Below are 14,518 nucleotides of genomic sequence, written 5' to 3' on the forward strand. Positions count from 1 at the left end.
CGGGGAAAAATTAAAATAAGAGAATGTGTGAAATAGATTAAAAAAATAGCTGAGCTAATGCTTTAAATGCCCGGTGAGGTACGAAAAAATTTATGTTTGAAACAATGAGACTTGATAAAAATAAATTTATCTTTTGTATTTAACTTGAAAGCTAGAAAGCACAGTAATACAATTTGAGTTTACTTATCATTTTCTTAAAATTTCCATTCCTTATGGTTGTTAAATTAATTGTAAAAAAAGTTAAGATGTTATTCGATTCCATATAAAAAAATTTAAATCATGATGCACTTTATCATTTTTAATTGAATTTTAAACTTGCTTGAAAAAAAAATGCAAGCATTTAGCATGCTTAATCTCTTTATTGTTTTAGTACCCATTTGAAAAAAACTTTTTGAGCTATAAATGTAATGGTTTCTTCATTTGCTTACTGAACAAAATGAATAAAGGGTTCATAGAAAAATATATTTATAAAACTTTTTCAGTTGTTAAAAACTAATGTTTATCAAATATTTAATTAACAAGAAATAATGATAAATTGTTTTAAAAAATTTGTTCTTAGACTGAAATGCAGTTCGAAGTGATTTTTAGTTGATATAAAAAAGTGTTGAATCGACGTTATTGAATACCTCTTTAATTTTTTTAAAAGAGGTTATAATTTATCATTTTAATATATATTTCAAAACAGTTTTGTTTCAATTAAATATGTAAAAATTAGTTACGTCTAATTTCCTTATTCCGTCAGTACCCATTTTTATGCAAATTTTCTGAAATGAAAGTTCAAAACAAGTCTAAATTAATTTCTAAATCAATTTCTAAACTAATTTCTAAATTAATTTCTCGCGTTTATGCAAAAATACCATTAAGAATTATATCTTTCCAGCTTTGCATTCCTAAATTTAAGTAGCTAACACATAACAACGGGGTCAATTACATAGAAGAGTGAATTTTTTTTTTTTTTTTTTTTGAAAAAAAATTTTGAATTCTAAGGCGATAAAAACTTGTTATTGTGGTTACACATTTATCACTTTTTTCTATCAGACTGAAAACTAATTAGGTCCTCCGAAATGAGCTTGATTTTTTTTCTGAATGTCAAAAACGCTAATTTAATATTCTTTCAAAACAAAAACGTAAAGCAAGTTTTAACATTAAAATTTAAAAATTCAAAATTTGAAAAGTAAATTAAGAGTAATAAAAATTATATAAGAAATTTAACAAATAGGTTCCTTGTATTCTACACGAAAACTTTAATCGAAGTCAGAATCTACATTATAATCTGACCTGTAAATGATTGAAAAGTGAAAATATGCTCATTTTTAATGAAAATTAAACTTATCATGTAGATTCCAGGGGATCTAAATGTTACATTTCATATACATAGCTGCCAATATTCACGAATTTTTCGTAACATTTTATTTTAATATTTAAAGTGGTAGCAAAACATAGGCTTTTTCTTTTGATGTCTTGAATTTAGAAATTCAATGTAATATTTCTTACAAAAATAGTTTGGCACTTTGTAAATCACTTTTGGAAAGAGTAAAAGTTGGCAGGCATGCATGCGTAATTATTATTATTATTATCAGTATTATTTGCTGTTTATTTACATACTAAATTTTAAATTTTTTAACATGAAAACTAACATTTCTATTTTGAAAAATAATTATTTTTAACGTTTTTTACACAAGAAAATAAATTATTAGGCTCTTAAGAAGGTAAATTATTAGGCTCTTCATTTTGGTAAATACGTGACAACAGGGACAACTTTTTATTAACTTGAAATGTAGAATAATTATGTACAAATGATCATTTCAGCAAAGAACTATGGTTTAAGAGAATAAATTCCTTTAAAACAGATAATTTTATAACTTACTTGATTGTGCTTTTCCTCTGTGGCACAAAAATTCCAGACTAATCAACAAAAAAGTTGCTAAAGTTACCCTCATTCCAATTCTTGAATAAAATTGTTAATGTATGAAGACCATTGGACTAACACACTCTTCACCACTTACAAAAGCGAATAATTTCAATTCTCAGTCTAGACTTCATTGCGATTCAAAATATTGCAGAGTAAAGTGAAATTTTAAACTGTTATTGAATAGTCATTACATGGAATGAATGAGACACAACCATGTCTATTACCTTTGGAATGATAATTTAAAATTTTCTTGTAACTTTATAAAGGTATTACTAATGATGAAAGATAAATAAAGTCGAACATTTATATGTAGTATATATGATCGGCTTTATTTAAAATTAAAGTACTTCATTGTTAAGTGCAAGTTATGGATTAAGCATGTATACCATCATTGAAAAAAATTTTGAAAATTTTATTTAGGCTTTCAAGGAAGTTTAATTTCTATTTGTGGCCTTAAAATGTTTTTGGAAAAGAAATTAACAAGTAGATCGAATGCTACATTTAAACTTCTGACTCTTTGCGAATGCCGTCATCATTTTGCAATGAGTCAGGCTAATTGGAAATGTCTTCAGTATTTTCTTAATCTGCCTGATTTCTTTAGTCTGTTACATTCAGCCTCTAGACATTTTTGTGAATAAGAAAATGTGCGACGAATTTCTCAGACTGGACTTGCTTAGGCTTATAGCAATAAACCTTTAATAAGCGTTTAGCAATAAGCCTTTAAAAAGGCTATTTTAATAAGCCTTCAATACTCAGCGCTAATTGCAAACTGCCTGAAATATTACTGCCTACTATTACAATATAATAAACTATCTGCATCTAACAAGTCTATTTACATCTAACAAGTCTATTTACATCCAACATCTATTTACATCTAACAAGTCTATTTACATCTAACAAGACTATTTACATCTAACAAGTCTATTTACATCTAACAAGTCTATTTACATCTAACAAGTCTATCTATATCTATTCTTACATAAATTGTTGTTCAAAATATCGTGGATATCTGGGATTATATTTATGCTTTCGATCTAATAAAAAAATTGCGTAAAAGTTTCATTAAAGAGTATGGATCTGGAAAAAATTTAGTACATAGTTCAATTGTGAATTTTGGTTTAAAAAACAAACAAACAAATATTGTATTAATTTTAAAACAAAATTTTTTAAAGAGAACGATTTAATAACTAAACAATACGGGTCTGTTCTCAAGCCTTTTGTGATCTTGGATAGGATATACATATTTTGGGCTATAAGAAAATTAGCTTTAGATTTTTAAACAGCTGGTCGTACTTTAGATTTTCAATCATTTGCAAAGAAAACCGAAATTACTGTTAACTGTTTCAAATTTCTTCTTAATTAAAGCAAGATAAGGTGAAATGTATGCTCACTTCACAATAAAGCTTCGGTATTAAAGCCTAATGGACAATTGCAGCATCTCTTAATTTTTATTTTTTTATTTTCAATCATAATTTATTGGAAATTCTTTCCTGTAACTGAAAATCTGATTGTTTTTTCGTTAAATGTTTATTTATTTAATTATTAAGCATTTAAATTTCCCAAAAAGGCCTCCGTAAGTGATGCAATCAAAAACGATCCCTGATTGGTAATGACGTCACATGTGCTGAATAGAAACGTGCCGCCTCGATCCGCTAAGGTTTTTTAAATGTTTTTTTAGTATTGACATCCCTTATATCGTATGAACAACCTTTGTAAATTATTAGCGTAAATTTTGTGAATCAAATCTAAGGTTTTGAGCTTTTGTGCAAAATGAAAGAAACATTTTTAAAACTTCAAAATGTATATTTATCACTAAAATATCTGAAAAAATGATTCTGCAGCTCTTCACACCGAATTAACATTTTCTTTCGTCTGAAAATCAGTTGTGTTACATTCTTAGAAAATATTATTTTATTCCACTTTAAGTTAAAATAATGCTCCATTACAGCCGAATTACTTTAGTAAAATCAGTAGAAGATTGGATAGAAATAGTATACATTAAGATATAAGGTGAATGATTTTATGGTATTGCATTAAAACGAATCAGTATCCCCATAAATATAGTCTACCGAAAAATATCAATCCATCATCGTTACAATCTTTGCGCTATTGTTCAAAAATTCAAGCAATGTAATTTAATTAATTTTGTTGTTGTTGCTAGAGTTGGATTTACTTCTTTGAAGTAAATGACAAACTAATGCAGTTTATGTCTTCTTTTTTTTACTATGTATTAAATATTTAAATACACATTAACGCTTATATCTATTATTCTTTGAGTAAATAGGGATTTCGCTTCTGTTAGAAATAATTTTTATTTTTAAATTTATAAATTTTAAATCCTGTTTCTTCGATATAGTGTTTACAAAGCATGGTTATTGTTAATTTCTCTCCTTATTTTTGAAAACTATTAGAAAGCGCTTGCAATGAAGAATTATAAAATAGTAAAATTAATATATTATACATTTTTAATTAAAAACATCAATTAAAATAGTTAAAAAAAATTTCAGGTTAAGCATTCGATATAGCCGAAAACGAGTTAACACTTTAAAGAATCTAGTCCATTGAAATATATCTGTCCATCATTACCGCCATAACCTATACACTTATACTTAAAATTTCACTTAATGTTATTTAATTTATCCACATAATTTCACCAAATATCATTAAGCTAGACGTTTTTGTCTCAATAAAGCTAAAGAATAATCATGGAAAAAAAAACTTATGCAAAATGAAAAGAAATTCTAATGCACATTCTTTATTTTTATTAAATAATTTAAAAAATAGGCGTTAATGTCGATATCTTTTTTCAATTTCCTTATTCTTTGAGTAAATAGGCCCTTTGCTATGGAGAAAAATTATTTTTATATCCATTTATAAAATTTAATCTTTGTTTCTATAATGTAGAACTAAATTATATGCATATGCTTGATTTCAATACTCTTGTAACATAGATTAACGCAATTAATATAAAGTTAATAACATCTACTAAAATATAATTTTTTCTCTTTTAACTCAATTTTTTTAAAAAGAATGAATTAAAAGTTTTGATGGGATCACAAGTTTCTTAAAAGGCAACTGCTATGCTGAAGATAATTCCCTGCATTGAATTCACGCTAGGAAAAAAACAAAAAAAACAATAACATAAGCTTACCTATGTTTTTAAAATCTAAAACTATTCTATATAAAAGAAAAATTTAAATAATTCAACATTTCTTTCACATAAGAAGAAAATAAATCCTCGAAATGAATATGAAATAGACTTTAAAATAAATATTAATATGGTTAAAAAAATGAAAAAACAAAATAATTTTATTACTGAACTGAAAAATCTTAAATATTTAGAACTATGCTATGTTTCAGTGGGTAGGATTGAAATTTAACAATGTTAAAAAAGTACGTAATAGTAAACCCACATTTTCATTAAGCTACATTAGGGCACAATTTATTAAACATGTCTTTGTTCTCAGTTATTTATCATCTAAAATAGTTGGATTTTATTACGAAAACTCAAACGAAAGTGAACAGCAGATGGACAAGTGTGACGTCAGTTCATGAATAATCACGTGACTCCCCGTTTGTAAGCGTTTTCTGCTTAAAAATAACTTAATAAATAGCACAATTAGGAAAGTAATAAAATGCTTTAAGACTTTTAAAAAAAATCGACTGTAATTGTCCATTGTTTAAATGACTATTCACTTGATTTCTTAGAACATTTTTTTACATACTTAGCAACATTTTTTAGCATGTTTGTGGGTGTATTTATATAAAATGTGTTCAAAAATTAATCAAAGGACTCTGAAATTTTATCTATTTATTTTTTTATGATAAGAACAACTGTAGGTGCTTATTGATGATTAGGTAATTTTTATAACAAGATTCATTTTCCTTACTCTTAATCTTGATTGAAATGAACAATTATAAGGAAACTGAAAGGAGAGGTAAATTAGCAAGTAGAAATTATGCTGTCAGTGATTTTTTTTTATTACAGCATTCTATTAAATTACAACATATTAGTTATTCGTAACTTCCTTCAGAATTTAAAATGAGCATTCAAATCTTTCAGTGGTGCTGCCATCTACATAGTACCACGACATTTAAAATCATTTTTAAGTAACCTAAATACTTTTCCTACAATTACGAGCTGCAAATTCAATATTATGTCCAAAAACTTCTAGTTTAAAACTAAACTTAAACTACAACGCTATTCAAGGAGATTAAGTTTGTGAACCTCGAAAAAAAAATTAAAAACTAAAGTGAAGAGGACGATATAATAAACAAATTAAAATTATACTTTTAAAGGCATCTAGAGATGTTTTAGTGTCACCATCTATTGGATTTAGAAGCGTTTAAACTAAACTTCTCGCAAGAAAAATGAAAGAGAAGATTAAATTTTTATCTCTGAATACAGCAATTTTTTTTTATACGGTATACAAAGAAAAGGACAATATTTATTTCAGAGCATTTTATATAAATGTTTTTGGTGTTTTTTTTCCAGAGCAGTTAAATTTAACTGATTTAATCTAAATCGTAGCTTTTAGAGCATGCATATTAATGATTTAAAAGGTATTATCAATTTATATTGTTCTTTTAATTATAGAACAAATTATTTTGAGAACATAGAGAATTGTCAACGTTATTCTGAATAAACAATTTCTTTAACGCGGTTTAACTATAGGTATTTGATAATTAACTAAATCTAATAACTAATTTAAGCTAAAAAGAATTTCGAAAAATTTATGAAATATATTGCTTCGTTATATTCAAAGTTGTTGACATTGAACGATAAATTTATGAGGATATCGAGTGAAAATTTATATAATTTTGTAAGGATATTTTACGATGAGATCAAAACTATTTTTAGAACACAAGAAATATGCAATCTAAAAATCTAAATTTCATTGTAGAATAAACTCAATCAGGTAAGAAACGAAAAAAAAAAAAAAAAAAAAAAGAAATTTGAAATTTGCAAAAGGGATTAATTGAAGAGCTTATTATGAAACAATGATAAATCACTAATTTCTCATTTCCGTTTCAAAATTTAATTTAACAACAGTAATAAAACTAGTCATATTTTCAAGTGAAGTGCTAAACACCGATTAAAAAAAGCTCAAGAAACTTGAATGTATAGTTCTCAAGGAAATGAAAATATTAAAACATATAAAGTACTGTGTGTAAAATAAAAAATGGATAACACCTTAATAAATTTTGATCCAACGCATTGTTATGCAAAGAGATGCATTCTTAATGGATTGAGGGGTTAAATATAAATGAAGGGGTTAAATATAAATGATTTTAGGTTTCGAATCAGACGCAAAAATAAATTATCTCTGAATTTATGTAATCTTTTTGATAAATTAATCTAGTCTTTTGAATAAATTATCTGTAGTCTTGTTGATAAATTAATGTAGTCTTTTGAATAAATTATATGTAGTTTTTTTGCTAAATTAATGTAGTCTTTTGAATAAATTATATGTAGTCTTTTTGATAAATTTGGATTCTTGACCCTCAAAATATGAGGCGTAACTGTAATCTAGAAGAAAAAAATTTTCCCGATAGATAGGAAAGTAGTCGAGAAGTAATTACGCGGATCAAAAATTTTTTACCCATAATTATAAATATGTTTATCCAAAGATAAACAAATTTTAACATATCATACAAAAAAAAAGTAAATAAAAAATAAATAAATAAATAAAAAATTTAGAAAATAACAAATTTTTTTTAAATAGGGATCACAAAAATTTTAATTGTATGCAATAAGATTTTTTATATTCTCTCAACTAATGTAATTTTAAGCGCTAAGATCCGAAATTTGAAAAAAAAATTTAAAAATAGTCTACCATTTTAAAATTTTATTGCTCAGGAATTTTTCAACTAATTTCCTTGCATTTTAGATTTTATGATTTGAAATATTATAGCTTTAGATGGCGTAAATATTTGTTATTTTATTACTCCTCAATATTTTTCAGGTTACATATAAAAATAAATAAATACATACAAGTTTTCTTTAAGAAATTTTCTTCGGTTGAAAATTTTATAATTGAGTGCAAAAAATGCTTTTATTCCTTTAAATAGTTTTCGAGTTATGACCCAACTGCCAGAACTATTTTTAACAGGTTGTGATTGTTTTGTGGGTCGAGAATTCGAATCCGTGGGTAAAGTAAATATGTTTTATTCAGAGGAAGTGCGCTTTTGCGCCAGATTATGTAACTTAGTTTATAAGAAATACTAACTAATTAGCATGCTTAAATCTACCCTTGGACCTATGATCAAATCTTAAAGCGTGAAAATCCAATCATTGGATTGAAAGTTAATGTGGGGAATATTATTTTTATCGGCCCATTTTACAGGATTTTATAATTTTTTTTCGAAGCTTTTATCATTCTCTACGCTTATGGCTTATCACTGATTCACAGTAAGCCCTTCAATGTTGTAAGAGATGAAAATAGTTTAAACGCTTAGTGTTAAGAGTGATTTCTTCAAGGTCATCATATTACTTTTTTACATATTTGTGAAAGTACCAACTCAATTCTCGAACTCACTTGTGTAAGTTTTCTAAAAATAGGGATGACATATTAACGCGATTGCCTAACATTCTTACCTTTTTAAATTTAATACCTAAATATTTAATACATAAGTTTTATCTCTCCACTCCTTTTAACACGTAAAATGTTTACTCCCCATTGAGAGTGGTATTAATTTTTTAAAAATACAAATTTTTAAAGCTCGCAATGACCTCTGAACTTAATTCCATGAATACGTTATCCCAATTTGGGTTTTCACACTGCAGTTTTGAATAGAACAAGGATGCCCCAGGCGACTAAAAATAAAAAAGTGGGGATTTGTTCAATAGCAAAAATCTGTTAAAAGAGATTAAATTAGTAACTTTTCAATCATATTTCTGTCAGTTTACTATTGACAGTGGATGTAAAGAATATTTTCTCTTTCAATATAAATGATTTGCCATGTAAGTTTTGGTCCGTGACATCCTGATAGAAAGAATATTGTAAAAAAAAGTGAATGGGAATGAAATTAAGGTTTTCAATTTAAAAAAAAAAGGTTGCAGATGACAGCTTTGGTGCACTAATGTATTCTTGAATCTGAACAAAATCTTGGTAGTTTGAACAAAAAATACAAAAAATTTTGACCAAATTTCCAAATGATGATAATATTGTTTCTTGTTGGAGGAGGAAATATGATAGTTAAAAAGGAAATATGTTGATATCCAAAATTTTAATCAAAATGAAGAAAAAATACAAAAACTTGTACAGTTTCAACAATGCTGTCTAAACGCAATAAAATACCAACCTATATAGTAGTTCAATAAACTAATTAAATAAATAAGTTAATCAAATAAATAAAAACAAATAAATAATTAATCAAATTCATAATGAAATGAAAATTTTTTTTTGTCGTAGTGTCATAGTAAATGGGTAGATAAAACTTAAAGTTCATATTCCTCTATCGTCTGTAGAAGTTGCTGGGACAAATTGTGTAGGATCTAACGTGAATGTGCAATTGAACCTGGTCATAGGTATCAGGAGGCCCTAAATCACCCCTTAATATTGACCAATAATATTCAAATTGGATCACGTATTATATTACCGGGTACTAGTGTACTCCACCAAAGGAAATAATTATAGGCTTATTAGGGGTACACAATGTTGTCCTATAGGTTACACTGTATGAATATATATAATAGTCAAATTGTGCAGGATCTAATGTGGATGTGCAATTGAACTTGGTCATAGGTATCAGAATAGGTAACAAAGAAAAATTTCTGGGTAACAATAATTAGCTTGTAAAATTAATATTTTTTTATCTTATTCCTAAAACATGTATAACATGAGCCTAAGGAAAAGAAATACATTAATATTGGAATAGTATGTCTAATACTCGTAAATAATATGACACTCGAATGTTATGTCATGCATATGGATGAACAAACAGTAAAATATTATTTCAAACATTTATGAATGTCAAACTAGAGTAATATGATAAATACTTATAAATGACATAATACCAGAACTGCAAAAACTACTTTTTTTGCAAAATATTTTATAGAGTGGTAGACAATTATAGACTAAAGTTTTTAGAATATTTGATAATTTTGCCAAAATTTTAAAAGCCTCACTACGAGAAAGCTGGTACAAAGTGGCGTTTCATAGGAACTTTTGAATCGTATACGTTTATTGTTTTGGAAAATAACTTTAAATCAAATGTACAAAACAAAGAATAATACATTGAAACAAAAACTTGGCAACCACTAGAAGAAATTTTCCCAAAAAGTGCAGATTGTTGGCAGCCCTGTATTACTAGAATATTATGTCACTACAGAAACTGCAATTAATAGAAATTATAAGAAAAAATTATTTTGTGCCTAAGGCCCAAGGAAGTAAAAATCAGGCTTTGGTGATAGATATTCCGTTTCCTGTCCTTATTGCTTGTTCCAAAATGAAATCTAGATTATTTATTTAGTTATTTTCTTACACAAGATGTCATAATAAAGTCTATATTTCAAAAAAATTATACACAAATTAAAGTACAATGAAATTATTATGACAGCATTTATGCTATATTCCAATTTTAAATTACTTTATGAGAAAGGAAGTTTAAAATTACGATTAGTTCGTTACAAGGGCTGTTTTTTATGTATATCTATCTTTTCAAGACTCCGAAATAAAATAATAAATAAAGTATTATTTTAGTTTTTTTACACAATTGTATTTTTACTAAGTTTTGATCTTTCAATTTTTTAAACTTTTTATTGCATTTTTAAAAGGTGTTTAAATATTATTAAAAATATTCTGTACTATTCTCTAAAATGAATCAGGGTGCCATAAATCAGCACTACATATTTTTAATTGTTATAATAGTGATAATCGTGCTTGACACGTCAGGGCCCGTAGTATATATCGTGTTGTATTTGACAGTAGCGTAAAAAGCACTCCTGCGTTGTGAATTTGTAATAGTGATTAGAAAGTAAAAACAAACATTGCACAACAACAAAACAAAAACAACACAAACAAAATATTGCATTACTAATTGCGAAAAACAAAATACTGCATTACTAATAGTAATAGTAAACGTGGGACAATCTACGCGCCCTTTCCCTGGGCTTTTTTAAAGATGTTTTTAGATATATTACAAGAAACACAGACTTAAAACAATGTAATCCTCGATGCATTCTCACCTAAGGTATGGATGTCGCTCTGTCTTCCTTCAGTAATTTTGACCTGAAGCAGAGAATGATCAATCTACAATTTGTTATGGGTATAATTTGTTATGAGAACATGGAAGACTTTGTAACCAAACAGGTTTAACGTGCACCAGTCACCATTTACAACACGGGAGTCATAGGCCGGCTGGATTCAAACTCCCGTTCTCACGAAAGAGAGTCCAGCGCCATATTCATAAAAAAGTATTTTGCTTTTGTGCGTTTAAAGTCAGTTACCCTGATGCATTTTTCTGTATCATTTTGCTCTTATTTTCTGATCAATATTACCCAGTCACAACGCATGAGCACTATTTACGCCACCGTCGAATGCAACAGGATAGATACTATTGGAAATTAACGTGACAAGTACCACACAGCACTGAGCAGTATGAGTATTGAAGTTGATTCTTATTGATTTACGATTTTAATTTTTACCTTGCTTAGTCATAACTTTTTGTTTAACGATACGTTTAGATAGTATGATACCTAGAGCTGTAATTAGTTCAAATTAGTTAGATTTCTTTACATTGCTGATCAAACCTGGTACATTAATCCTGTATTTATTCCCAACGGAACATTTACCAAGTAAACTTCTTCTTCTGGAATATAATGAGAGAGAAAGAATCTTTTTTTTTAACTAACGCTTTAAGAGAATTCAGCAAATAGCAGACTAAAAATGAATCAGAATAAGCGATTTTGAACTGACAATTATTAACAGTAAAATAAATTATTTATTCCTTTCCATATTTTATTCTGTTGAATTTCACAGCTCAAGCCAGAAGTAACTTTCCAAGTCCATATTACCCAAAATGATTGAAAATAAAAGCTACAATTGATATGGAGCTAAAACTTTCATCTTCTAGTTCAGTGTTTTTACTCTTTAAATGTATTCTTTTGAGTTTGAAAATCATTGCTTTAATTTATAAGCATTTAAAAAGTATTTTCTTGGGTTTTTCAACTACGTAAAAGTTCTTGACTTGTATTTTTGCTGAGAAGACGCAGATCTTAAACTTGATGAACATTTAGTTTAAGTCTTCAGTTTTACAAAGTTATGAAAAAAGTGAGCTGACTGGACATCAAATATGAAAGAGGAAATTGTCAAGAGGCCCCCCATAGGTTCAATAGAATCTCACGTGATGAAAGAACTTGAAACTTGCCCACTCACTCTCACTGTTCTAGATTTTTGCTGTTATTTCAGCAACTGTTAATCTCTTCTCAATTCTTTTCCTCCTCGTCCCAACAAATACTTTCTCTTGTCTATAACCTTGGGGATTCGACCTCATTCAACATTCGGGTGTGTTGTTGTTAATCACGAGTTTATGATCGTCATCCTGATATTCTGAACACTTCTTATGTCAGGAAGAGGATCTATAAAGGAAGTATTCCTCCAAATTGCACAACGTTTCCCTTTTCATTTACAAGAACACGTTTTAGTTCTTATTCTTCACTTCGGGTTATTATATGTGATGTAATCAATTGACTTTTTTAATAACACAAACAATTTTAATACCTTCAGGAGAACAACTAGCGTGTTTCAGAGAGAAGTTTGGGCTTGCTTTTGAAGGTGCCATGTGGAAAACTTATAATACCTGTCCGAATGAACTCGAGATTGATGAGATAATTTTTAGTTCAAGCCCTCCCTAAGCCTAAGATTTAACAGGTTGCATTACCATTTTTTTTGGTAAAAGAAACTGCAAAAAAGAAAAAAAAAATCAAATTTTTTAATCCCATTTTTAAAGATAAAGTTTTAATCCTCAAAAGTTTTATGGGGATTGAAAATACACCTCGTAAAATTTTTGATAAAATTGTCAGATTTGGTTTTATTCACAAGTATAGAAAGGATGATAGTGATACCCCTTGCATGTATCCCGAATTTAGGAAACAAATACTTCTAACATTACCAATAATTACAACTGTTAATAAAAAGATGCTTTGAAACTTAAATTTGAGCAAAATACAAAATTTGAGCTCTACTTGAAGATGAATATTTGGATGTTCTTCTCAGGTTGTCTTGCGAAGGACCCCCTTTTCACGTCACCAATGAAGGTGTTGAGATGAAAGATGACCAAAAATTGATTGTTCGCCAAAAATTGAATTCCTACGCTGTTCGCCTTAGAAATGTAAAACTAGTTGCTTTTTAAACGTTCCATCATTTCTTTAAACAACTATTCTTCAAGTAACATACAGCTGAAGTACATTTCTTTATTTAGAGTGTATTACCAACTATCGATGCCTCGATGCTTGTCAGAAAAAATTAAGTTGAATTTTCAATTTCTTACAAGTGAAAACTCATTTAGCAACAAAATTTGGTAAACAGTAAATTTAAACGCAACATTTTCTTCTGCAGAATTAAAATGAATTCAAACAATTTCTGTTATATTTTCCTGGAATAATAAATATGCACAAAATACACGAACCGGAGATAATTAGATAAGCAGTTAATATGCCGGCTAAAGGATAACAAAACCGAAGTTCCCGGAGGAAATATAAGAGAGGGGAGAGATAAGAGACTGGCACATGTTAAATCTGTCGGGGTCACAAAGCCTCCAAGTTCTCATAACAAATCAATAACTCTGGGGGTACTGAATTGGAGATTGATCGTTCTCTGGTCTAGGTCAAAATTACGATCTGTGGATGAATGTATGGAGTATGATTGGGTCCCCTGTAAAACGGGCTGTGACGTGTGTGTGTGTCTGAAGTTGTATTTTTGATCATAGATGGAGTCACTTAAGAACAACAAACGAACCCTCAGCCTTACAAATTCGTTTGATTTCAAGCACGCTAGCTGGTATTGGCAAATGGCATAAGTAACAACAGTTTACAAGTCAAGAAGAAGGATCAACCGTAATGGCATGTTGTTGTTGATTAATTCTCGGCATCTATGTAGATAAGTTTGTTTTGCACGTAAGCTCTCTAATGTTCTTTTGTTTTTAAATTAGCGTTATTTATTGGTTATTGCAGTCACAAACTATTATTTTTTTTCCAGCTTGTTATACGTTTTCTAAAGATTCATTCCCTAACTAACAATAAGGATCTAGCCCAATAGTAGCACTGTTCCGTTACGCTTCTATGATCTCTGCTCTCGGGGTAAGCCTCCCCTGTGTTTTTGCCTCCTCCCCTTTGATGTGTGCCTAGAAAGGCAGAAGGATAACAGCTACATCCAAGGCTGATTAAAGGTTTCGTGGGCCACAGGGATAAAATTTATAGCGAGCCCCTTCCTCAAAAAACAAGAAGCCTTATTTTCATATTTTGTAGAATATATGAAGACCCATTATAAAAATTGCAGTTTTATTCAGATATAAAGAAGTTCTCTGCAGTTTTCTTTTAAAAAACCTCATTAATGACATAATTTTCTTTAAAAAAAAAACTTACTAATAACATAATTTTCTTTT

The 14,518-nt window shown here is 28.2% G+C and overlaps 1 protein-coding gene across 1 annotated transcript in view; it reads right to left on the minus strand.

Moving 5' to 3' along the window:
• LOC107457067 (zonadhesin) overlaps positions 1-2,045 on the minus strand; it is a 33,366-nt gene extending 31,321 nt beyond the window's left edge. The window contains exon 1 of the mRNA XM_016075114.4: positions 1,868-2,045. Coding sequence (XP_015930600.1) covers positions 1,868-1,940 — 73 coding nt within the window. The 5' untranslated portion in view covers positions 1,941-2,045. The remainder of the gene's footprint in view (positions 1-1,867) is intronic.
• Positions 2,046-14,518: the final 12,473 nt, after the last annotated feature.

This window comes from Parasteatoda tepidariorum, chromosome 11, assembly GCF_982258835.1.
Source record: "Parasteatoda tepidariorum strain Cologne lab strain chromosome 11, Ptep-v5.0, whole genome shotgun sequence".
Taxonomy (NCBI): Eukaryota; Metazoa; Arthropoda; class Arachnida; order Araneae; family Theridiidae; genus Parasteatoda; species Parasteatoda tepidariorum.